Source organism: Eschscholzia californica, unplaced genomic scaffold (genome assembly GCF_041429995.1).
Source record: "Eschscholzia californica isolate CP2 unplaced genomic scaffold, dmEscCali1.0.p SCAF_4, whole genome shotgun sequence".
In the NCBI taxonomy this organism is placed as follows: domain Eukaryota; kingdom Viridiplantae; phylum Streptophyta; class Magnoliopsida; order Ranunculales; family Papaveraceae; genus Eschscholzia; species Eschscholzia californica.
In genome coordinates, this window is record NW_028238461.1 from 5848720 (window position 1) to 5874438 (window position 25719).

The 25719-nt window shown below is 35.4% G+C and overlaps 3 protein-coding genes and 1 long non-coding RNA gene across 7 annotated transcripts; 1 reads left to right on the top strand and 3 right to left on the bottom strand.

The window, feature by feature from the left end:
• Window positions 1–7240: 7240 nt before the first annotated feature.
• On the top strand, window positions 7241–24930 carry LOC147541986 (UDP-arabinose 4-epimerase 1-like). 4 transcript variants are annotated; one of them, XM_086633055.1, is made up of 11 exons: window positions 7241–7491; window positions 8068–8179; window positions 9111–9235; window positions 9484–9597; window positions 9706–9813; window positions 9919–10010; window positions 10237–10378; window positions 10466–10560; window positions 10638–10767; window positions 10871–11015; window positions 11238–11743. In XM_086633055.1, the coding sequence occupies exons 2-11, from the start codon at window positions 8137–8139 to the stop codon at window positions 11465–11467; spliced, it is 1224 nt and encodes a 407-aa protein (XP_086489181.1). In that variant the 5' UTR covers window positions 7241–7491; window positions 8068–8136; the 3' UTR covers window positions 11468–11743. The 4 variants fall into 4 exon arrangements, with proteins under 4 accessions (XP_086489181.1, XP_086489184.1, XP_086489185.1 ...); XM_086633058.1 differs by lacking the exons at window positions 10466–10560; window positions 10638–10767; window positions 10871–11015; window positions 11238–11743 and adding exons at window positions 23920–24014; window positions 24092–24221; window positions 24333–24477; window positions 24700–24930 and having other exon boundaries at window positions 7283–7491; XM_086633056.1 differs by having other exon boundaries at window positions 7489–7713.
• Window positions 10885–12115, bottom strand: LOC147541987 (uncharacterized). The gene is made up of 2 exons (XR_015223162.1): window positions 12036–12115; window positions 10885–11971 (listed from the first exon to the last, which is right to left on the bottom strand). It is a non-coding gene; the product is annotated as an uncharacterized LOC147541987 (long non-coding RNA).
• Window positions 12295–23080, bottom strand: LOC147541988 (receptor-like protein EIX2). Its single transcript, XM_086633048.1, has 2 exons — window positions 22454–23080; window positions 12295–14279 (listed from the first exon to the last, which is right to left on the bottom strand). The coding sequence occupies exon 2, from the start codon at window positions 14141–14143 to the stop codon at window positions 12413–12415; it is 1731 nt and encodes a 576-aa protein (XP_086489174.1). The 5' UTR covers window positions 14144–14279; window positions 22454–23080; the 3' UTR covers window positions 12295–12412.
• Window positions 17910–23147, bottom strand: LOC147541989 (eukaryotic translation initiation factor 3 subunit A-like). The gene is made up of 12 exons (XM_086633041.1): window positions 22524–23147; window positions 21728–21943; window positions 21279–21647; window positions 21164–21193; window positions 20842–21069; window positions 20607–20768; window positions 20232–20453; window positions 19892–20098; window positions 19601–19804; window positions 19129–19209; window positions 18675–18876; window positions 17910–18568 (listed from the first exon to the last, which is right to left on the bottom strand). Exons 1-12 carry the CDS (start codon window positions 23055–23057, stop codon window positions 18138–18140), a joined length of 2886 nt encoding a protein of 961 aa, XP_086489167.1. The 5' UTR covers window positions 23058–23147; the 3' UTR covers window positions 17910–18137.
• Window positions 24931–25719: the final 789 nt, after the last annotated feature.

The window sequence follows — 25719 nt, forward strand, 5'->3', positions numbered from 1 at the left end:
GACACACCTTTCCACATGAAACCCCACAATGGAAGTGTTGCGGGCACATGGAATTTTACTTGGCCCACATTAGAATAACCGTACCAATACACTACCTAAATTCTTCACCATCACCACCACCATCTCTCCATTCTTTCTGTTCACTCTCTCTCTCTCTCTCTCTCAAGTCTCATCTCCTTGTAGTATCTTTCTTTGTAACCCTTGTGAGGTGGTGGTGGTGGTGGTGGTGGTGATAGGAGAGGGACCCTCGTCTGGGTGTTTGTATAACAATTGACTTGATTCATGTTATGGACCAAGTCAAATATGTGTGTGGGCATAACAAAAACCGTGTGAAGGGGGGCCTATAGAACTTCCCTTTTGTCAAACAAGTCTCTTTTCCAAAAAAAAATTAAGTGAGTGGAGGTGATGATCGAGTCAAAATTTGAAAAAATCATGTTATTTTCTCTGTGAACGAAGTCGGGATACATCATTTGTCAATGGTATCAAATTAATAAAACATTCAGAGTTTTGATGTTTGTCGCCTTCGTTTGAACTACATGGGAAAGATGCATCCGACTTTGATGTTTGAATGTCAGCATGCATCCTACCAACAGAAGCTAAGACTAATATGTAGCTCTCGGGTTTCTGTTGGTAGGAAGACTACTGAATCCATATGAACTGAATCGGAAAGATGTTTCCAAAAAAAATTTTGTGTTCGTTGGTACGCATTTTGCCGACACACAATCTAGAGCAATGTGAAAAAAAATAGAAGTGCAAATAAAAAAGTGTAAACTTTTCCTTCGTATTTGTCTGTCGATTGTAGAACATTTATTTGTATATATAACTTTGATCATATACAAAAAATCAAAAATGTGAACATTTGCTATTGACGGCTTAGTCAAGTAATACAGTCTCATTATTTAAAAAAAAAATTAGAGCATTTGAGTCGAGGAACCACTCCTTTTACAACTAAATTTTCTTCTAGATTTTCTAATATTAAATGAGTTGCTTGAATTGTTTACCATGAAAAACTATTAGAGTTAATTCCTATATGGCCCCCTACTTTGTGACCAGCTTCCTTTATGGCCCCATTTTTTCGTAAATTCAAATATGGCCCCCTATTTTCATGGAAATGTCCTAACTACCCTTCCTTTAAATCCTTTTTTCAAAATAAAATCAAAAAAATAAACATAATTCCACCTCACTTCCCTCTCCACCACTTATCTCTCTCCACCTCACCTCTCTTCCCAAATCATCTTTCTCTCTCTCCAACTCACCTCTCTCTCTCTCTCCACCTCACTCTATCTTCTCCGATGAAGGTCGCCGGCCGGCGACCTTCAACCTAAAAAAAAAAAAAAAAATTTTTTTTTTACTCTCATCTCTCTCTCTCTCTCTCTAAAAACTCCGGCGAAGGGAACCCCCTTCGCCGGAGTTTTTAGAGAGAGAGAGAGATGAGAGTAAAAAAAAAATTTTTTTTTTTAGGTTGAAGGTCGTCGGCCGGAAAATAGAGTGAGGTGGAGAGAGAGAGAGGTGAGGTGGAGAGAGAAAAAGGTGAGTTGGAGAGAGAGAAAGATGATTTGGGAAGAGAGGTGAGGTGGAGAGAGATAAGTGGTGGAGAGGGAAGTGGGGTGGAATTATGTTTGTTTTTTTTATTTTATTTTGAAAAAAGATTTAAAGGAAGGGTAGTTAGGACATTTCCATGAAAATAGGGGGCCATATTTGAATTTACGAAAAAAATGGGGCCATAAAGGAAGCTGGTCACAAAGTAGGGGGTCATATAGGAATTAACTCAAACTATTATTTTCAAAATAAAATTGAACTTTTCTTTTCAAAAATTAGCTTCAGAGCTGATACCATGGAAATGGTAAGCAGAGAGGGTTAACTATTATAGTAGGGGTGCCTCTGTAGGCGCCCCACCTTTTTTGCCCTTAGTGTTCCACTAGTCATTGACTGAAAACATTTTTAGGCGCATTTTTTCTCGGTCTGGACAGTCCGAGAAAGTAAGCATACTCTCTAACTCGAGCCAGTCTAAGGTCTAGTCCGAGAAATAAAGCATATTCTCGGACTGGACTGTACGAGACCTAGTTTTGACTCTCAAACTAGACATTCTGAGGTCTTACTTTTTCCCATTTGAGAAAACCAATTACTACTAACAAATCATTCTAAAATCACTCGAAATCAATCAAAAATCACTTGAAATCAATCCAAAATCGATGATAAACACTTTTTTAAAGATTCAAACCACTTCAAAGACTTTTCAATGGATCAAAAGATAAAATCATAAAAAGAATAAAAAATCTTTAGAACTATTTTTCTAATAAGAAATAGAGATCTTTTAAAGTCTATCTATAGTATTTTTCTCCAGCAAACGAACTATAGATGATACCGATCAAAAGAACAGGATGAAATCTAAGAGTTAAAGAAGACTTTGAAATTCCAAATGAAAACAGAAGAGGTACAAATGAAGCAGTATTCGGGAAAAAAAGAGAAAAAAGTACGCGAGTGTCTGGAGAAAAACGAGCCAAGAGTAAAACTGTGGGGGCCTTTTGTCCCACCCTGATGGTAGACAAAAGAGTCAAATAGTTAGTTAAAGTTGGTTAGTGGGGTAGTTCTATAGTAGTTACAAATAATAACATCTCATTTATGTTACAGTACTGCAATCTCAACTTGATCTTTTAACACTCTTATTACACTCTCTCATTGGCTCCTCATCAGTAATTGTCAGTATTTGGGTAGTTGGGGTTGTTTGGTTTGGCCATGAGTCGTCCTTACACATGCATGTATGGTTGTTTTGGAACAAGAGAGAGTACCAAACATGCCCAATACCAAAAAGAATTGTTCTCTCGGATCACGAGAGCTTACCAAACACCCGCTCTACGATCACGAGAGTTTACCAACCACCCAAAACCCCAAGTAAAAGAACAATATTTTAGGACCAGCGCTTTGGGGAAAGCTAAATAGTTTCCGGGGTGTGAAGACTTGGAGAGAGAAGATGAGGTGGAGAGAGAAGATGAGGTGGAGAGAGAAGATGAGGTGGAGGGAGGTGAGGTGAGGGGGAGGTGAGGTGAGGGGGAGAGTTTTTTGTTTTGAATCATATTCCCCATAAAATATGTTTCCCCGGAAACTTTTCAGAATTTTGCATATTCCCTTTAAAATTTCACACCCCGGAAATTATTTAGCTTTCCCCAAAGCGCTGGCCTATTTTAGGGCTCCAAATCTTGCCAAGTGAGTATTATATAACACTTATTACCTATATCATTATATGTCATACATTCATGGGGTAAATCTAGACATTACTTTCACGGTAGCCAGGATAAATTTATGACAAAATTTTCATTCAATTTGGGGTTGAGGAAAATTTTAACATGCAATAATATATAACCTTTAATATTTTTGTTGATTCGCAGTTGATTTTTTTTTTTGTATAAAAATTACTTTTTCACTACTTGAATCTTAAAAGAAAAATAAAATTATACCCACTAAAATAATTACTCGAGGACTCTTTGTGTCCAACAACGAAAAATTATACTATAATTGGTTGATTAAACAATCCATTTTAACTTTTAAAAATTATTTTTTGAAATTACATGGAGAAGTGAAGGTGCCAACTAACGAAGGCATGTATAAAGTCAAAGGAGGGAATGCTCAATGATTGGATTGGTGTATAAGTTATCAAAACGTTGAAAAATGACTCATTTATTATTATTCCTTTTTAGATAAGAACACAAAACGTATAGTATCATGTACTACTAAACATTACAACTTTACAACTAATCATTGCATGTTACCTTAACCTATTTTAATACATTTTTTCCCTTCCACTACAATGAAATAATCCATCTCTATGATACCACTCTTTTTTTACATTTTCTTTTGAGAAGTATAACATATGGAATCTAATTAGGTCAGGTTATACACGAATTACTCTACAGAATTCTAATATACAAGCATACATATTATCTATTGCCACATTTGATCTTGAAGATGTGCATATTAGTAGTTTCTAATTTCCTTGTGACTTTTTTTTTATTTTTGAAACGACATCCCATAATTTCTCTTATTAGGTGTATTAGCACTTAGCACACACTGATTAAAATACTACCAAATGAATAAGTTATACTTCCTAACACGCCCAAAGTTTATCTCATAAAAAAAACACGCCCAAAGTCAATCCAACAAAAACCCTAATTTCAGCCAAATGAACAGTTTGATACCCCATTGGAGCCCCCCAAGTTGGATTTGTTTACTTGCCATTAACAGATAGAGTTTGGCAAAACCCCATCTAGTGGTCAATGACTAAATGTAGTCAATGACTTTGAAAAATATATACATGTCACATTTCATTTTAAGTGGCTCAAATAATTTTTTCAGTTTAAATTTTGGGACGGGTCCCAAAGATGAAAGCTATTTATTTGCAAAAAAAAGATGAAAGCTATTTCAGTTTAAATTTTGTGAATAAGGAGTAGCTCGTCTTTACATAAATCTTCCTCAAATGGGAGTCTTGTGACTCCGTTGTCTCCATGTTAAATTGAACAGGTTGCCTTCTCCTGTAACTTTTTTTTTGTGTTTGCAGATAGTTTGACGTATAAATATTTTTTTAGATATTTTAATGTCGGAGTTTAACTTATCGAATATTCTTGTTTCCTAAATTGTTACATTTGTGACTAAACATTTCATAGGTTATATTACATCTATCGAGTAAAATACATAAAATACATCATCTATTAAGAATCGGACACGGTGCGTAATGCATTAACTGTTTTACTCAATCGAACAATTCTAACTTCTATAGTTGTCATAATGGGTTATGAAATGTTAGTTAGAGTGTTACTTGGTTTGGCCATTGTCAACTACAATTTGTCATATCATAGTGGAGGTTTTATGACCTACTTTAAACAATAGCTAGGGTCAATAAAAACGGAACCAATCCAAAAAAAAAAATGTTTGTATGTATAAGTAGTCAACACGTCCTTATTTGATTTGGCTATTTGCCACAAGAAAATGATGAGTTAGGAACACACAAAGAACAGGTCGTTTGTAGTACAAGAAACAAGAGATAAACTCATATAATAATGTTGATTTAGTATCCACCTTAGCACCACCCCCTATGTATACTCCTCTTCCATGCAAGGGTAAGGACAGTGGGTTCCCCAAATCCACTTAAGCGAGGATGGGAAGATCATGTTTATGGCGAAAAAATAAGTAATACAATCATCAGAAATTATAATTTCATGATGTGATACTTTTTTTTTTGTTAAGTTAATAACGTGATTCTTAATAGAAAGGTATTTTACTTCAGTGGATCAACTGAAAAAAAAAAAAAGAGAGCAATCCTTGCAAAAATGAAATACAAATACAGGAGATTAGGTGTCTCAAATAACTAAAAGGAAGTTCGTGCAGGGAAAGAATTGTATTGGATTTATTTCCATAAATATAATCACTCCCCCGGGGAATTCCTCGCATACAAGAAAGCAGAGGGCATTGTCCTGCCATTAATTACTCGAGGGAAATCTTTCATCTTTGAATGGTTAGCGCGAAAAGTCAGATCGGGATAGCCGCGCTTACCTCAATGGCGGCATAATCTCGATATTCATTTACCCTATTTAGATGATTTAAACTTCCTAACTAATTTAACATGCAGTGATTTCTATGAGATCAGTTATCAAAATCGAAATACTTACGAAATATAACACAACTAATGTCCACTTAAATATCGTCACTGTTGAATATTAAAGGTAATTTTAGGGGTTACTCAAAGTCATTCTATTTGGAAAATTTCGTTAAGAGAAATTTATATCCCAAAAAAGAAAGATATTATTGTTTATATAACATAGAATAAAACCGTTATAATAGGAACCTCGTTATATATCTATTTTGTACTGTTTATTTGATAAAATATAAGGTCATTTGACCCATAAAGAAACAATTTGGATCAAGATATTCATCGTACATAATAGTCACAAAGAGCACGTCATGAGAAAAATAAAAGGCCTAATATCAAATTGTAGAAAAATACTATCACGAGAAGAAAGTTAAAAGAAAATGTATTCTGATATATTTCCCATTATTACACTATATCCCAAATATTTGCTGGGAAATGTTAACTGTACAAAGAATATTTGACAAGATTCTTGACAAAATTCTAAAAGAGCAGTCCGGAACAAAGTCAAACTTTAAACAAACTTTGATCGACTTTTGTCTTTTAATGAAAACAAGTCACTAAATTGGAAATGTTGTAAAAAAATTTATACATGTAGCCCTCATAATATTTGCTAGTCACCATCAAATCTAAAAAGACATGTTACTCCTAGAATGATCAATGAAAACTAGGAATCAAATATCTCACAATACTCTTTTTTTTCTTGTATTAATTGACAAGCCAGCCACCAATTTTTCCAAATTGAGAAGTGATACTGTAATTGGTGGTGGACTTAAGGATCCCACTACACTTGCCTTAATAAAACCCCACATTTATTCACATGATTTTTCACGGAACTAAGGAATAAGATCTAACCGTTACGTTATGCTAAACTAAACGACATTGTAGCTTGTGCCACGTTTCCTGAAATTACGAAATCCATGTTCATCGGATCTTACGTGTTTTTACCGTACGATCTTATAGAGATTCGTGTAAGAGTGAATATTTTGGTAATATAGAGATGATAAACGCTCGAGATGACAAACTATAAAGAGTGCGAAAATAACTGAAGGATAGAAAAAGAATTTGAAAGGCCTTAACATTTGACCTTATATATAGGGACCCCACTTACTGTAAAAGGAGATAAGAAGTTTATTTGGGTTTTTCCACTTTTCTTCTTTTAGACATTACTATACCAATTGTCATAGGTAGATTTCCAACATCTCCCCTCATTTTCGTTCTTACTCAAGCTGCGGTAGGCACACACCGCTAATACATCACATAGTTTGTTAAAACGAGGCCTTCGCTCATAAGAGATACATTACTTATTAGAGATTACAATTCGGAATTCTAAAAAACTGTGCTCAATTTCGAGTTTATTTCTTTTACAACTACACTAACATCTCTCTCCTTCTATTTTTCTCTTTATTTTTGTTTTTGACAAATGATTGTCTACAAAATAGAAAAACTGTATCATTTTCTGATAGAAGAGAGGTAGAGGAGAAAGAAATTTTAGGGTCTAATAAAGTTGCAAGTTTTATATCTAAATAAAATTTAAAAATAAACGGTTAAAAGTAATATAAAATGACTTACTGGGGTGTAAATGGTGTTTATTTACAAAAAGGTTGATGTCCCTATAAATTTGGTGCCCCTATCCTCCAAGAGGGGTGAAAATACAAGCGACCGAGAATCCACACTAATGAACAACACGAGAGAAAGAAAAGTCTTAACGTAGAAAGTTTTATTTATAAATCTCTCTCACTACTCTCTCTCTAAAATAGAAGACCAGGACTTCTTCCAAAGCTTGCATTTTTCCATTGATCATTCCCTCTCTCTCTCTCTATCTCTCTCTACTTGTCTCACCATTCATTAAGGTATGTCCTCTCTCTCTCTCTGTTTCTCTCTCATAGGGTTTCATCTTTTTGTATTGTACTCAATGGTATCATGGTTCACTTTTCTTTGTTTACACCTAAACTAATCAAATCAGTTTTCTAAGATTGAATTCTACCCTTTAAATTTGAAGAAACTACGTTACTAGAATTCTTACCCTTCAGTTTTCTAATCCCTAAATTTGATTAAATTTTGCTCGTTCTAAGGTATGATTTTATTGCTCTGTTTTCTTCATTCAATTCTCTCTGTATTAAAATTTCCAAATTTAGCAGTTCAAAATAGTTAAATTGAATCAAATTTTAGGTTTTTTCTATTTGATCATATTGTATTTCATACTTGAATTTGGGTTTTTGTTATGAAGGTGAGATCTCTGTTGGGTTTTCTTTTATGATATTTTTAAATCCAAAATCAATTGAATTGAATTATGAATTTAAATTAGGTTGATTTGGGTATTCTAAATTTTAAAATTGAACTTCAATTTGATTTTACTATTTATTATTATTGCCTTTTTTTCTTGTTGTTATTGTTATTTGACCAAATCCCATTGATTTTGTATACAGATTGTGTCAAATTCATGTGGGGAGGAAGATCATTGAGTTCTATTAGTGTTTGATTTAACATAATATATTATGCTAGGTATAAGTAGAAACAGATATATTCATCCAAGAGCTGGTAAATCTTCATTACTTTCTCATACTTTTGTTTTTTTTTTTCGAATGGAATCTTGGATAATTGAGTTTAATAATATCTAATTTGTCAAATAATTTTGATTTTTTTTTTCCAGATTTTTATGTAATTAGTCAACCTAATCGAACCAGTTTAAGAAATTGATAGAAAACTCTACAAATAATCTCAAATCATTTATGGGAAGATTCTTTAGATAATTTAAATTGAACCAAACTTCTAATAATAAAATTTTCCTCTTTTATTTGTAATTTTTTCATCAATAATTCATATATGGTAAGATTTTGACCTTAATTGGCATAAAAAGATCATATACTTTAAACATTTTGGAGCTAGTTGGAATACTAAATTTTCTTTATTTTTTCGAATGAAGTTTTAAGACAAAGAATCCAAAGTTACTTCATTTTTGTTAAAGTAAGTCTTCTAGCATGATTTTCCTCGTGTGGGTGTCTGTCTGAAGGGCATTTCTGTCAGACATCCCAATGCGCGGGGCGAGCAGATCTGCCATGCTAGTTGCTTCGATCACACTGGGCCATTTAGAATTAAATGAATCCATATGGGATCCAGACTAGGATTGACTCATGAAGATGTTAAAAGTTCGACCCATCGAGTGAGGCAGGAAACATAGACCAAAACAACAAGAAGAAAAATCTTATGTTGGTCGAATTAGATGTTACCTTTGTTAAGAAAACTAGTTCTTAAAGCTTAAGAAGAATAGAGTAGTAAATCAATATGAGGTTTTTGAGTGCGAAAGAATTGAGGCTTCTGCAACTAATGAAGGATATCGTTCTTTACTCTAGAACAAGCACTTTTACATTCTTTTGGGCAAGCTATGATATGAATCTTGTTTAGTCCTATATATAGTGTAGGTCTTGTTACATATTCATATGGTTTATGAGGATTTGTATTTTGTTTAAAGGTATGGATTTGGCTGACCCGAGAAAGAAGAATAATCTTTTAGCCAAAGTTATCTTTGCCGCCGTTCTCATAGCTGTCTGTGTCCTTGTGCTGAGGCAATCGTCAAGTTATAGCAGAACAAATGTGGTAAGTACTCGAGTTTACCATTAACACTACTAATTTTTTATGCGATACTCTTCAAGCAATTTTGACTCCTTCGATTTGAGTCTTATTTTTCGTACACTAAAGTGTTACTATAACTTTATCGAATTTCAGTTTTCAATTGAAATCTTGAAATATCAACAAATTTTCCTGTATTGAACTTATCATGAAAAGGATTTTGAACAAATTACAAACCCACATCTCATAATTTCCTTGACTTCTACTATTTTTAGTTTTCTCGTCACGAGGCAGGGGTTACACATATCTTAGTAACGGGAGGAGCTGGTTATATCGGTTCTCATGCTACACTTCGACTTTTGAAGGACTCTCACCGTGTAACTATAGTGGTATAACTCAAGCTCCCCAATTCCTTTGTCACATAAAGTTTTTCAATTAAACCCGAGTCCTTAAATTTACAACCAATATGTATTAACGTTTGTGCTTTCATTTTACAGGATAATTTATCGAGGGGAAATCTAGGTGCTGTTAAAGTACTTCAGCAACAATTCCCCGAACCTGGGAGACTTCAGTTCATTTACGCTGATCTTGGTGATGCCAAAGCTGTATCCTGATTTCATTACCATATTTGATAAACATTATATTGAGATACCCATTTTTTGTAGATAACTAGATATCGAACTTTTGTTTTTCCTTAGTTAGTATATCAGATAAACAAAATATTCACAGAAAACGCATTTGATGCTGTTATTCATTTCGCTGCTGTTGCTTATGTTGGTGAAAGCACAGCTGAACCTCTGAGGTATGTATTAGTTATCCATTAGATATTTCTAGTAATGTTAATAGATTAGCAGAAGCACACGATTATGATGTACTCAAGAAGAAAAGGTTTTTTTTTCTTTACTTAGAAAATCAGATTAAGAAACTATCTTTTTCTCCCTGAACAAAAACAGCCCGAAAGTCCTACTTTATTGGGTATAGCCTTAATTAAAGAAGAAAGGAAATGAGATTGGATCACTTTGTTGCAGATATTATCATAATATTACGTCGAATACCTTACTGCTATTGGAGGCAATGGCAGCACATAAAGTAAAGACGTTGATCTATTCTAGTACATGTGCAACTTATGGAGAACCCGATAAGATGCCAATTACAGAGGGAACGCCTCAGGTGAATTCTTCTCTCTAATGTGGACTCTGAGATTTATGTCAACCCTATGAGTTTAAGTAACTGATCTTTTTATATGCTAAATTTCAGGTTCCCATTAACCCATATGGAAAAGCTAAGAAGATGGCAGAAGATATCATCTTAGATTTTTCGAAGAACTCAGACATGGCTGTAATGATCTTAAGGTTAGTATAACCCTTTTTTTTAGAGAATGAAATATTTTCTTCGAAACATGCACTCAAGTTATAACTCAATTTATTAGGTATTTTAATGTGATCGGGTCCGACCCAGAAGGAAGGTTAGGTGAAGCACCTAGACCTGAATTGAGAGAGCAAGGTAGAATTTCAGGTGCTTGTTTTGATGCTGCTCGTGGAATTATACCCGGGTTGAAGGTATATTCAATGTTTTTATCAGCCACCTAATCTTCTGCTCTATGTTCTTGGAACAAAAACATATAATCTAACAATATGACATTTTTCTTGATCTTGGTTTTAGGTTAGAGGAATAGATTATAAAACAAATGATGGTACTTGTATTAGAGATTACATCGATGTTACCGATCTAGTTGATGCTCATGTCAAAGCCCTAGCTAAAGCAACACCTAGTAAAGTTGGAATTTACAACGTCGGAACAGGAACAGGTACTTATTTACTCCTATCTGAAAGTTCGATTTTCTTTCTGTGATCTCATATTTTGCAATCTGATCATTTTTTTGACAATGCACATCTTAGAAACAGTCGTTTTAACGAAAATAACAGTTGTGCTTTTCACCTTTTCGATAAATACCTTAAATGGATATGAATCATATGAGACCTTTTTTTTCCTTTTGAAAAGTGGTTGAATCTTTTCTGAAACTTATCAGGTAGATCAGTTAAAGAGTTTGTGGAAGCATGTAAGCAAGCAACTGGAGTGAACATCAAAGTTGATTATCTAGATCGTCGTCCTGGTGATTATGCTGAAGTTTATAGTGACCCATCAAAGATACGAAACGAATTGAACTGGACGGCTCAACATACCGATCTTCGAGAAAGTTTAGAAATTGCTTGGAGATGGCAAAAATCTCATAAAAATGGGTATGGGTCTAGTTTGTAAATGGGTACACAAAACAAGCTCTTCTTGTTTTGGAAAAGTTGATTGGGTATTGGTAGGTATAATTTTCACTTTTAAGTTACATACAACATGTTCTTTTCTATCTTGAGGTTTAAGTTTTATTTTTTACTTTTGATTTTGAGAGAAGATGAAGATTAGTAAATGGGGATGGGGAGAGGGGAGGTTCTTGATTGTGGGGGGAGAGAGAAAGAAGTAACCTATTGTTTGTCATTTGAACAACATTACTTTAATAAAGAATGCAGCATTTTATTTTCCCAACGAATTTATTCGGTTTTAGCTTGTATTCTTTTTGGGACGGCTAAAAAGACCCGCCAATGAATGTCGTTATGCTGTCTTTGATTTTGCTTACACGAAAGAGGTTAGTCAGTCTTGATAATCTCACGCCTTTTCTTCTTTCCGCTTGACCTGGGCAGCTGTTCTCTTAGCAGTATTGGTTGCAGGTTTCATGCCATTTCTCTGTCTGTGTCGATCATATCATGTCTATGCCTCAAAATAAAAGCTTAAGATCATCATTAAACTCATGACTTCTGAGACTTGTAGCTCATATAACAACAATTATCTACTCAATGAGCTCGAATTCATAGATAGAAGACTTTCCATCTGAGTTGAGAAGCATTTACCCTTTGAGCTACTTTCTAAACCCAACGGGTATGCGTCGGCAGCCCTACTTGTTTTGCTCCATCCTGCTGACTGATATCTTGATATGATTACTATACGATCTTCTATCCCATTGTGAAGTAACTTAGTTCTATAATTGTTTGCATATAGGTTGAACAAATGCCTAATTTCACTTTTTTTGCTCCGCCTAGTAAGCTTGACAAAACAGTATAACTATAGACATTGACTCTTCTTGTTCAGTTACAGAAAAGCAAAGTTTATTATTACATTAAAGATAAACTCATCAGTGCAAGACTACTATTTCTTCTTCTACTTCAGACAAGTAGAGAGTTTGTATATTATATCGTCCAAAAACCTAAAATAAGCGTACCTCCAAGATTTTTTCACCAATAAAACACCCCACAGACACCAAAAGCCTACCACAAATCCAAATGGTAGACCCATGTAAAACCATTTCATCTCAATCCAATCTTCCTCTTCATCGTCGTCCATTGATCCTTCACCTTCACCGTTTGGTGCTTTTTGACGTTGTTCATCTTTGTCGCATTTATCGAGTGGAAGACCACAGAGATTATTGTTCCCGATATAACTCAACTCGGAAAATGTTTGCAATTGGGTTCCTAAAGGAATTTCCCCTGACAAGTTGTTATATGACATGTTCAAATAACTTATGAAAGTTAAATTCGCCAAGCTTTGAGGAATTGAACCCGATAATCTGTTGTTCGACAAATCAAGCGATTCAAGTGAGTTTAAATGTCCAATTCCCTTTGGAATTCCTCCCGTAAAACTATTATTTGCTAAGTTCAATGTATGCAATCCGAAGAGGTACATCAGTTCTTCGGGGATCTCGCCATATAAATTGTTATTTGAAAGGTCCATACCAACAACAAATGCAATTAACTTTGGTCCGTATGTCATATCTTTTCCTTTGGACACAATGTCTATTGCTTCATTGGCACCATAAATAATCTTATTCGAAAATTCAGTATTTGAAGCCATTAAACTAAAATTGCTAAAGCATTTTGGAATTGATCCGGATAGACTGTTATGCCCCAAATCCAATATTTGAAGCGTAATAATGTGACAAAGTGTTCGGGGAATTCCACTATGAAACTTATTAGAATGTAGTCGGAGAACACTGAGTCTATTCTTAACGCTTTCTCCTATCCATGTTGGTATTGCACCTGTGAGTCTATTCTCACCAAGATCGATTACCGCCAAATCGGTACAATTTTGCAACGAGGAAGGTAATTCTCCATTGAGTGAATTTTTTTGTAAATGCAATATTTGAAGTTGACTAAGAAGGCCCATAGCACTTGGAATGTTCCCTGTTATGTTGTTGATTTGGAAACTTATCGAAATCAAAGATCTCCAGGGAAACCAACAATCAGGAAGCATCCCAGATAGTTGATTTTCTGAAAGATCGAGATATAGTAAGTCATTCACATCTTCTGTCGGCTTACATAGTAAAACAGAAATAGGCCCTGAAAGGTAATTTCTGGAAAGATCAAGTACCAGTACATGAGAAGATACAAATGGTAAGTTACCTGTGAATCTGTTTGAGTTCAAATAAATATATCCGTGCATGGAACTGTTCAAAAAGACATTTGATAAGTCCCCTTCAAGTTGATTGTGTGATATATTTAAATAATTTAACTGGGAAGTCATGTTCCAAAACCAACTAGGAACTGAACCAGATAATTGTGCATTCGATATGTCTACTCTCGTGAGGTCTTTTTGCGTTCGTAGCCATCCAGGAAACCGGTTTCCGACTGAACAATTCCTCAGAAATAAAACTTGAAGTCGAAAAGGAGGAACCCAGTCAGTGCTCAAGTGTAGAACCATCGAACTGATATCTAAAATTTTCAGTTCCTTAAGATTGGCAAAGTGAGCTTCTGTTACATCACCTTCTAGCATGTTATCAGAGATCGTCAATTCTTTTAAACTCGTGAGATTCCAGATAATTTCAGGCAAAGAACCATTTAACTTGTTAAGGCTAAGATCTAACACTCTCAAGAATGACAATCTTCCAATTGACATAGGAATTGAACCAGAAAATGAATTACCTCTAAGAGATAGTTCTTCTAGATTCTTAAGAGTTACCAATTCATCAGGTAATTGGCCCGCAAGTAGATTATAATCCAAGTGTAACGATTTCAATTTGTTTGCAAAACATCTAGATGAATTTCTAAATAATATTGATGAAATCTCTGTTTGAAGATTGTTAAATGACAAATCTAATACCTCCAAGTTGCAAAGATTTCCCAAGGTTCTTGGGATCTCCCCTTCCAACAAATTGGCACTCAAATCAAGATATTTAATACTTGAAAGGTTACCTAGTTGCGGAGGAACCTTGCCACTAAAATAATTGTATCTTAGATCAAGATACCGTAAATTCTGAAGTGAACCTAAGAAGGTTGGTATCTGAGCCCCCATGAAGTTGTTAGAACTTAAGTCTAAGTGATACAATTCTTTCAACTCCAACATAGAAGAGTTCAGTTCGCCCGTCAAAGAAAAACCACCAAGTTGAAGTTGAACAACCCAATTGTTACCATCACTTACAGTTTTGTTTTTGCAGATTACTCCATTCCATTTGCAGCAATCATTACCAACCCAAGACGAGAGTTTATCGTCAGGATCATCAAAATTATGTTTGAAGTTCATAAGAGCTTCTCTTTCTCTTGGATTGCAAGCAGCATTGAACTTGATTATGTTTGATGAACACAAAAATACACCAAGAGAGGAAATAGCCATTATCAATAATCTAATAAGCTCCATGACGACAATTAGTAATTAATGGTTCTGAAATCTTGATCAATTCATTCATTTGATCATTGCATTTAAATACACAAAAGGGGCCTACTGAAGACTTGACTGACTGACTTACATATTTTGTCATGACAGGACTACTGAAGAGACTTAGTCGTTGATTTTACATTATAGTGAACGTGGCGCTAATTACAACGAGAGAAAACAAAGATAATTACATAATAGACATCAGTTGTTCGCGATTGTGATTGTAGCCCACGAGATAAGGCTGTGGACTCGAACCCTCTCCACGAGACTTACCACATGTCAAGCTATAATTGAGGTTGAAAAGAGAATTTTAAACATATTCTCACAACAGGAAGGTAATGTGTTGATCAGTTTCTAATTAAGCTTTGGCAGAAATTAGCTTTTGCTAAATTAGAAGCGTGACCATATTTTTTCGTTTTCCTGTTACACAAAAGAAAATGTATGCTAGCTCCAAGAGTAGTTAGTTTGGAGAGAGAGACTTGGATGGGATTCAAGTTGAGTTGCATGCAATATATCCTAACAAGATGAGCACTCACATCGTCAAGCCAAAGCTCTTTTGGACAAAAAAAAAAGAAAAAACTCTGGCGTGTTTGGATGAAGGAATCATGAATTCACGAGTCCTCTTAGACTTCACATCAAGTTATTTGATATTTTGTGTGAAATAGACACAAGGGGTCTACTAAAGACTTGGATGATTGACTCGATATAATACATATTAGGGTCTCCTAAAGACTTGAGTAGTGACTTCAAATATACGCAAAGGACCACCTAAAGATTTGTGACTTCACATATACACAAAGGACCACCTAAACATCTGTAGGCATTTTCTTTAGCAGATGAAGATTCAATTATAAGATCTTGAAAACAAGAATACCATTATTCTTAACAATCCCACGTCCCTTAGTAGAGTGTCAAGAGCCCAGGCTATAGTGTGAGCTCAAACTTAATAGTTTTATAGATCTTATAGATGGCCTCGTGGAGCATATGCTAGAACCTAGAACTGATAATCATTGAGTCTGCGGTCTAGCATCAAAAGCAGAGACGATATTGATACCTACTAAGACCTTGAGCATTACATTAGTCTTATGAACTAAATCACTTTAAAACTTCCAATTTTGGGTTATGTACTTAGATCTATATACAATGATGTTGGTTAAATAAAGATATCTCAATAATACACTCTATTTCTAAGTTGTCCTCTTGAGATATCTCTAGAGGCTCATCAGTTTTATTATCTAAACCAATATAAATTAGGTCTTTATATATCTTCTACAAATGCGAATTATTTCTTTACAAAAATTACCGTGCCATATTAATAAACAAAACAATTTTAGAGTTTCATATGAAATACAAAACAATTGAAGATTTCTATTTTCGTCACTTATGAGTGAGAGAACCACAATTGAAACTTGACACATGGAGTTTTTGAGTTCTGCATTTAGATGTTCTTAACTACCAGCCGCGTCGTTTTAGAGATCTAAATTGAATTTTGCATTAGGCGTGATTTTTAAGAAAACACTCCATAAGTCCCATGTACCACTCAAAGTTCATAAGATTGAGAATTGTATAATTCTTGATAGAAAGAGAGGAAAAAGAATTGGATCAATTGTTAAGAGGAGCCAGAAAAGAAAAACCTCGTGTGGAGAAAAAATGGATACGTCTGACATTCTTAATATATTTCAGATCAATCAATTCAAAATTACCGAAAGGATAGAGAGAGCAAGAAAAAATTCATATCAACCAACAATTAAAGTGGTTTGTGTACATTACCTATACTCACAAACTTTTTTTTGGGTAAAAGTGCGATTTAAAGTAGTACGAAACTCTAATGCTTCGAATCCCAAACATGGAAATCAGAAGCACTAGTTTTTTTTTAGCATTTGTACGAAGGATCGTTGTCCACAAGTTCACCCCAAATGCCTTTTCACTCTCAAATGAATGGGTTATAGTGCTTTCCACTACTTTGTAGTAACTATAGCCACCAACATTTTATTCAACTACCACAAAATAATTAGAAGTTCAAATTACTTTTGTATGTATATATATAATTGTTAAAATGATAGAAAATAAGTATACCAAAAGTAGAATTGTACCTTGAAACTACTTTCGTTGTTATTCATCAATGGAAATTAAAACTCTCAAGAGTTTTATTAAAAAGGGTTATTTTTCAAATGGACCCAATTTTGTGACCAGCTTCCTGTCTGGCCCCCTACTTTAGCAATAATTCTCGTATGACCCCATTTTTCCGTTATCTTTAACATTCCGTTACTCTCTCTCCTCCATCTCATTTTCTTTCTCTGCCAAGTCACCTATCACGCCATATCATCATCTTCTCCGGCAGGAGTCGCCGGCCGGCCAAATCTCTAGCCGACGACCACCAAATTTTTTTTTTCTCTCTAAAAAAAAAATTAAAAAAGTTCTCTCCTCTCTCTAAACTCCGGCGAAGGGGGTTTCCCTTCGCCGGAGTTTACAGAGAGAGAGAGGAGAAAATTTTTTTAAAAAGAAAAATTTTTAGAGAGAGAAGAGAAAGGAAAAAAAATTTTGAAGGTCGCCGGCCGACAACTCTTGTCGGAGAAGATGATGATATGGCGTGATAAGTGACTTTGCAGAGAGAGAAAATGAGATGGAGAAGAGAGAGCAACGGAATGTTAAAGATTACGAAAAAAGGAGACCATACAGGAATTATTGCTAAAATAGGGGGTCAGGCAGGAAGCTGGTCACAAAGTTGGGTGCCATTTGAGAAATAACCCCATTAAAAAAACTAATTGAAAACAATAAAAATTCAAATTCAAACACCTAAACCTATAATAGATTGATGATTTGATAGCAAAACATCGACGTCGCACATGCATTGTCCTTCATATACATTTCTAAACTTTCTAGGGTGCTAGCAGGATAAAAAGTTAATTTGTCTTTCCACCAAAAAAAAAAAGTTAAAATAGTTTTGGCAAGGAAAAAAAAGCAAGTATAAAGACAAAAAAGAGAAAACAAAATTTTAAAGATCCATAAAGGAAAAAAAGCCCCAAAATTTCTGGTCTCTTTTATTCAGGTATTAAGGTGAGATAAAATGACAAACACTAACAAGTACATTTTGTTTCATAAAAAATCAATAGAAACTTGAACGCACAAGTATCACCAAGCAGCAACATACTTTCCTCTGAATAAAGCTACTGGCATGCTTCAGACACCAACACAAGAAGCAAAACTATACGGAAAGGACGCTCATCCGATGTTATAATCAACTACGTCTAGATGACGACCAGCGGGAACCAGTTGAGCTCCCGGAAAATGAAGACTTCTGGTCATCGCTACTGCTACGCCATCTATCACCTCCAGATTGAGGTAGTGGGCGATTAGCCTGTCTAGTTCCCCATCGTTCCGGTTCTGCACCTGCCGGTGGAGCTGCCACTCCCGATCCACCATCTCCCCCCCTCCTAAACCTGGGTACATATTTTCCACTGCTTTGTGCAGGTGGAGCAGCAGCAGTAGGCTCTGCTGAAGCAATTGGAGAAGGCTTCGGAGCTGGAGGCTCGGAGGATCTTCCCAGCTGAGCCTCCCTGTCTTTCCTTGCCTTCTCCTCCACTTCCCTTTCTCTCTGTCTTTGCTTCTCAGCAATCTCATCCAGCTTCGCTTTCCTCTCTGCTTCTTCCCTCTTTCGCCTTTCAGCCTCTGAAAATGTGCACCATTGGTGAATATTCAAAATAATTGTACTAATAAAGACGACTAAACGAAGAAAAGATAAAAAGAAAATTGAAATCATGAAAGGTATGTTGACCTTCTATCTTTCGTGCAGCTTCCTCTTCCTCCAATTTCTTCTGTCTCTCTTCCTCTGACCTCAAATAAAATATCATTTTTCTCTTTGTTTCTCTCTCTTGCTTACGCATACGGAGAAGTTGATTGATCCGTTCCTCTTTCTCCTTTTTCAATCTGCTAAATTCTGATTCTCGACGACTGACAATTTGATTCTGGAATATTATCTGTAAAAAAGGAAGATGTGAAAACGAATTGCCCAGAAACTGAAATACATATGAACTTTTTATAGTTTACTAAAATTATTATCATCAATATATACGTCAGTCATTGAAGTTACATACACTTCAAACAAAATCTTCCAAGAATCCAAACATAGTTTTGAGTTTTCAGCAGCAAACCCATTTAAAATTTGACCCACAAAAATAAACTGGGTTAATATGCATTAGTTTTATGTGACTGAACATTAAGAAATTTACCTTATTCTCCATCATCCTTGACAACCTATTCTTCTCCAGAAGATCTCCGGAATGGCGTTGCCTGCTGAGCTCGATCTCTTGCTGCAGAAGCATGAAATATTCCTACTGATAGAAGTAACTACCACACGTGTACAATATGAAAACAGATAGCGAGTGTGAGATCCATCAGAGAACTCTAACCACTGAAAGCTTGTTGCAGATTTTTTTAGGCAAACTAAGTGTGATATATGATGTGTCCAAGGATTTAATTAGGCAAAGTAGCAAAATAGAATCGATACTTTCTAGAAAAATTAGATAAAGGGCGTAAAGGAACCATTATAAGAAAATACACAGAAACAGTTAAGAGAAGGTAAAAAGATCGGCAGAATGTCAAACCTAAATAACAATAAGCAACTCCTGTCAGAGAGAATAAAAAACGAGAAAATGTGAAGTTTTGGGTGAAGCGTGAAGCCGATCAAGAAAATACACATACCTGCTGCTCACGTTCATGAATTTCTCTTCCTTCTACCAGTCGTCGTTGAAATGCAGCATCAATCAGAGGAGCCTCCTCTTCTCTTTTTGCTCGTTCCATATATTCCATTGTTTTAGCTAGTTTCTGCAGTTTCTTCTCCATTTCTTGTCTCTCTCTAAGTTTCTCATTCTTAACAACCAATAGCAATGCCTCTTTTGTGACTTCCTGGGAAAGCAGAAGTTTTACACAATTACCTCCAGAGAACTATGAAAGAACAAAAAGGAGAGACTATAAAATGGAGATGTTACTTACTCCCTCTATGACGGGCTTTTTCCCCCTTCTCTTACTCCGTTTCTCGGCTTCCTGAAGTAAAATCTTAGCTTCTTCAATTTCCCTTTCCTCAATTTCTTTTCTGATTCTCTGTTCCTCTCTACGGGTATACTCAGACGCGAGCCTCTTCTGTTCAGCCTCCTCTGTTACTTTCTGAAGTCTTAGCCTCTTCGTCTCTTCCTCTCGTTCCTACGGAAATAAAAGTTATTAGAAAACTTACTTGTGATACATGAGAACAAACTTTAAGCCAATGTTTAGACTTTAGATTACAAGTAGTGGCAGAACAAAGAGTAAATTAACATTTAAACTATAAGAATATTACCATCTTAGACCTTTGTCGCTCTTCTTCTTCCTTGCGTTTCTCAATTATCGACTTCCTAGCAAGGAGTCTTTTGTGCTCTTTATTCACAACCTCAGCTAAACCTGGAAGATTTTCACCAAGTTTTGATGCCTTCTTTACTGGGAAATAAATCATGGACCTTGCTTTATTCAAAGATTCAGCAAACATGGTCAGGTGGTCACGGAGCCTGTCAGATTCAAGATCCTGAAAAAGGAAAAATGTTAAAAAATTACCCGTAGGTGAAATTGAGCCCGTGTTCTCAAATGCTTAGTTTGATCACAAACCCAATCAGGCAGACAAAATGATTTTATGGCGTTCGTAAACAAAATTTGAACAAGATTAGATTGATTTACTTACAAAATTCCCGAAGAAAACTGCACCTTTCTGATGATCAACTTTCATAGCAATGAAACTGGATTTAATGGCATCAACAGAAACCTTTTCTACAACCGAGAAATCAAAAAATGGAATCATCTTGGATAGAACTTCAATCTTCATTGTCTGGTAAACCTGAGAAACCTGGAAACACAGAAAAGATAGGTTACAGCAGTGTCCCCGCGAAAGACGTTGAAACAAAAGATAAACAATTAACCTGCTGTAGCAATCTCAGGGTAGCAAGCTTTTCTAAAGCAGGAACATATTGTGAGAGTTGCACTTCAGGAACAGAAGAAGCTGACGAAACTTTGCCTCCAAGCTTGGATATCTTGTTTAACAAAGACTGGACTCTCGAAGCAAGATCCAATGGAAGGAACTCATTTTCGGAAAGGTGATAAAGATCTTTTACTTCTTGCGAAGCGCAAGTGAGTACACCTTTAGAGACCTGCAGAAAGTATCACATTAAAGAAATAACCTTCATTATCAAAGATAAGCTCAGAAATTCTCAATATAGAAAAACAAGTTTGAGACCCTATTACCAACTCTGCAAGAAGCGATGAGCGCGAAAGCTGAAAAAGAAAACACTCATCAGGATAAGTGAATTTAAATAAGAAAACTGTATGAATAATAGAAACTGCAAGTAGAATGAATTACCACTTCTCTGTTGTCACACTTAGGATCAAGATTAAAACCTATAAGGTTAGCCATTCTCAAATTTCGTTCTTTCTCATTTTCAAGCTCTAAATAAGATGCACCGTATGTAAGATCACATGGAGTGACTGAAAGTGCAGCGAGAACAACTGAAGACGCAATTAGTTGCAAATCTTTCTGAGTCAAGTTTTTATTGTAACTCTTCTGAAGAGTGAAAAGTTTGAGCCATGCATAGGCATGATAAAGTAGACTGCCTGAGACCCAGAATATCTGTGTAAGCTTGGCATAATAAACACCCATCAATGACGCCTTGGGGTTCTTCTGTACCATGCACATTAAACCATGAATATCTTCCACAGAACGGAAAGCTTCCTGCATAGAAGAAAAATAGTGAAGGAAGTAGTACAGGTCACTCAAAATAGAATTGAACTATTTCGCATATGTGCACATACCTGCCAGAGTTCAAGCTCAGTTGCAACCTTAAGCTGATCAAATCTTGTATCTAGGTAAAGTTGCAAGCTTTCGGGTGCTGACAGGTCGGGTCTGTCTCTCTGGTCTCTGTATTTGTTAAGATTTGCCAGATGATTTCTGATGATTTCACACAGTCTACGGAACTCTGTTGTTCTCTTGTATTGCTTACAAAACTGGAAGGCTCGGTGTGCCGTCATCTATTTCATGGAAAATAAACAAAAGGTAAGTTAAAATCATTCTCATATCCAATTATCCATACAAGAAAACACAAATGACTCATTAGCACTACATAATTAACTGACTGGATTACACAAGTTACAAACAATCATATACCGCCGTGAGTATAAATTTTTTCAACACTCCAACAGACTAACAAGGGGTGGCAATGCCAATGGGTACCCATTTACCCGGAAACGAACCGAAACTGTTTATGCCGGTTCTGGATCCTCATTTTCATACCGATAAGAATTTAATACCCGACGGGTATTACCCGTTATAACCTACAAAAATTACAATACTTATTGGGTATATCCGACGGCCGACGGGTACCCGATACCCGAATTTAATGCGCAATTAGGTGATTCTTTCACAAATTTTAAGGTCCTAATTACTTATTGTATGTTGATAATGTTCTCATCATGTCATTTGAGTTTCTCACTTAACATAACATTCTTAATCAATAGTCAAACTATATTTGTTCTCAAAACATCTAGATGAATTTCTAAATAATCTTGATGAGATCTCTCCATGAAGCTTGTTGTAAGACAAATCTAATACCTCCAAGTTGCAAAGATTTCCCAAGGTTCTTGGTATCTCCCCTTCCAACTCATTCAAACTCAAATCAAGATGATAAATACGTGAAAGGTTACCCAGTTGAGGAGGAACCTTGCCAGTAAAAAAGTTATCTCGTAGATCAAGATACCGTAAATTCTGAAGTGAACCTAAGAAAGCTGGTATCTGAATCTCCCTGAAGTTGTTAGAACTTAAGTCTAAGTGATACAAATGTTTCAACTCCGACAGAGAAGAATTTAGTCGGCCACCCAACCAAATACCACTAAGTTGAAGTTGAACAACCCAATGGTAACCATCACTTTCAGTTTTGTTTTTGCAGATTACTCCGTGCCATTTGCAGCAATCTTTACCAACCCAAGACGAGAGTTTATAGTAAGAATCATTAAGATTATGTTTGAAGTTTATAAGAGCTTCTCTGTCTCTTGGATTGCAAGCAGCATTAAACTTGATTATGTTTGATGAACACAAACATACACCAAGAAAGAAAATAGCCATTATCAATAATCCAATAGGCTCCATGATGATTTAATGGCATGCACAATGTCTATAAAGAAAGTAAAGTGCTTATATATATAGAGATAGACTACAGTTAGCAGTTAATGGTTCTGAGTTGACTGACTGACTTACATATTTTGTCATGACAGGACTAACGAAGACTTCGATGTTCTTTTCATATGTTGAAAATTTTAAAGTTGTTAGAAATTTTTTTTTCAAAGATTTGTGGTTAGAAAGTCTACCACCATCATAACTTCTCTTAATAATCATTGATGTGAACATAATTACCTCAAGAAAGAAAACAAGATACACCACAAATGAATAAGTCTGCATGCTTAAGAACAAGATCAAATATGGGACGTTTCGGTCGTCAATGTCTATTCAGTCAGAAGAGTTATGCCTATACACCACAAATTTCAGTAAATTTGCGAAAACATCTCGGAATTGATCCTCATAGATTATTATGACCAAGATCCAATATTCGAAGCCTGAAGAGGTTACATAGTTCTGGAGGAATTCGGCCATGAAACTTGTTGGAACGTAGTAGGAGAACGTTTAGGTATTCTACTATCCATGTGGGGTACACAATGATGTATCTAAGCATCCATTAACTTAGGAGGAAATGTTTGAATAATATCAAAAGTTGGCCTAAATTTTCTCTAGATGTTCTTTTCATATGTTGAAAAATTTAAAGTTGTTGGAAATTTTTTCTCAAAGATTTGTGGTTAGAAAGTCTACCACCATCATAACTTCTCTTAATAATCATTGATGTGAACATAATTACCTCAAGAAAGAAAACAAGATACACACATAATTACCTGAAGAAAGAAAGTTGTTCGTCGTTTTCTATGATAATTAACCGATCTTTTTGTATGCTAAATTTCAGGTTCCCATTAACCCATATGGAAAAGCTAAGAAGATGGCAGAAGATATCATCTTAGATTTTTCAAAGAACTCAGACATGGCTGTAATGATCTTAAGGTTAGTATAACCCTTTTTTGTAGAGAATGAAATATTTTCTTCGAGACATGCACTCAAGTTATAACTCAATTTATTAGGTATTTTAATGTGATCGGGTCCGACCCAGAAGGAAGGTTAGGTGAAGCACCTAGACCTGAATTGAGAGAGCAAGGTAGAATTTCAGGTGCTTGTTTTGATGCTGCTCGTGGAATTATACCCGGGTTGAAGGTATATTCAATGTTTTTATCAGTCACCTAATCTTCTTATCTTGTTCTCTATGTTATTGGAGCAAAAACATATAATCTAACAATATGACATTTTTCTTGATCTTGGTTTTAGGTTAGAGGAATAGATTATAAAACAAATGATGGTACTTGTATTAGAGATTACATCGATGTTACTGATCTAGTTGATGCTCATGTCAAAGCCCTAGCTAAAGCAACACCTAGTAAAGTTGGAATTTACAACGTCGGAACAGGAACAGGTACTTATTTACTCCTATCTGAAAGTTCGATTTTCTTTCTGTGATCTCATATTTTGCAATCTGATCATTTTTTTGACAATGCACATCTTAGAAACAGTCGTTTTAACGAAAATAACAGTTGTGCTTTTCACCTTTTCGATAAATACCTTAAATGGATATGAATCATATGAGACCTTTTTTTTCCTTCTGAAAAGTGGTTGAATCTTTTCTGAAACTTATCAGGTAGATCAGTTAAAGAGTTTGTGGAAGCATGTAAGCAAGCAACTGGAGTGAACATTAAAGTTGATTATCTAGATCGTCGTCCTGGTGATTATGCTGAAGTTTATAGTGACCCATCAAAGATACGAAACGAATTGAACTGGACGGCTCAACATACCGATCTTCGAGAAAGTTTAGAAATTGCTTGGAGATAGCAAAAATCTCATAAAAATGGGTATGGGTCTAGTTTGTAAATGGGTACTTGATGGGCCTAAAAAGTTTGCTAAATAGGTCTCCACCCGCAAGTATACGGGCGTCAAGTAATAACCCGGTAAGACCGGGATCGATCCTCAAGGATAGAGAGGTAATTCGGATATCGAGAGAGTCTAGCCACCGGTCTAGGTGTCACTCACTATCTTAGACTAAATAAAAGGTGATAATTGGGATTTTTGATTGATTTATAATAAATAAACAAATAAAACGATCTAATCTAAAAGTGAGAGGTGAGAGAGATTGGGGAAAAATGGTCGACCAAGAATAAAGTGAGGAGGATACTTCGATCCACAAAGTCGATAGTGACTAGTACTAATGATCTATAAGCATGAAAAGTTAGTTAACTTCACCCATTTACTTGGATGGGAACTCTTGGTTTAACTCAGATTCCAGTCCATGAACGGTCTGAAAATCCGGAAGATTTTATCATTAAAAGCAATAAACTCTTGTCACATCAAAACATGTATCACGAGTATCCGACCACAAAAGCTAGCTAGACATGGTAGAGCACATAACAAACGAGAAGAAAATAAAGAAAGACACGAGTTAAGATGAGAATCTCCCTATTCGATGAGGCGCGAGACTAAGATCGACGAGAAATATATGTCTTGAAGTGCTGTCGATCTCCCTGTAAAAGAATGCAGGGGTCCCCTTAACAGTATACAATGGGTGTCCTCTCAGCAGAACCAGAGTTTCCTTTAGCAACAGTCTTCTTCTTCCTCTCAAACCAAACAACCATGAAAGCTTGCTTCAAGCTTTCTCTCACTATAA

Bases quoted from the DNA above. Each gene is read 5' to 3' on its own strand.
- LOC147541986 (XM_086633055.1), top strand. From the start codon at position 8,137: ATGCTAGGTATAAGTAGAAACAGATATATTCATCCAAGAGCTG. The intron at 9,236-9,483 runs GTAAGTACTCGA...TACTATTTTTAG, and splicing joins GTTATAGCAGAACAAATGTG to TTTTCTCGTCACGAGGCAGG. The intron at 10,379-10,465 runs GTGAATTCTTCT...GCTAAATTTCAG, and splicing joins TTACAGAGGGAACGCCTCAG to GTTCCCATTAACCCATATGG.
- LOC147541988 (XM_086633048.1), bottom strand. From the start codon at position 14,143: ATGTCAATTGGAAGATTGTCATTCTTGAGAGTGTTAGATCTTAGCCTT.
- LOC147541989 (XM_086633041.1), bottom strand. From the start codon at position 23,057: ATGGAGCCTATTGGATTATTGATAATGGCTATTTTCTTTCTTGGTGTA. The intron at 19,210-19,600 runs GTATGTGTATTT...ATGCTTCTGCAG, and splicing joins TTCATGAACGTGAGCAGCAG to CAAGAGATCGAGCTCAGCAG. The intron at 18,569-18,674 runs GTCAACATACCT...GCACATTTTCAG, and splicing joins AGCTGCACGAAAGATAGAAG to AGGCTGAAAGGCGAAAGAGG.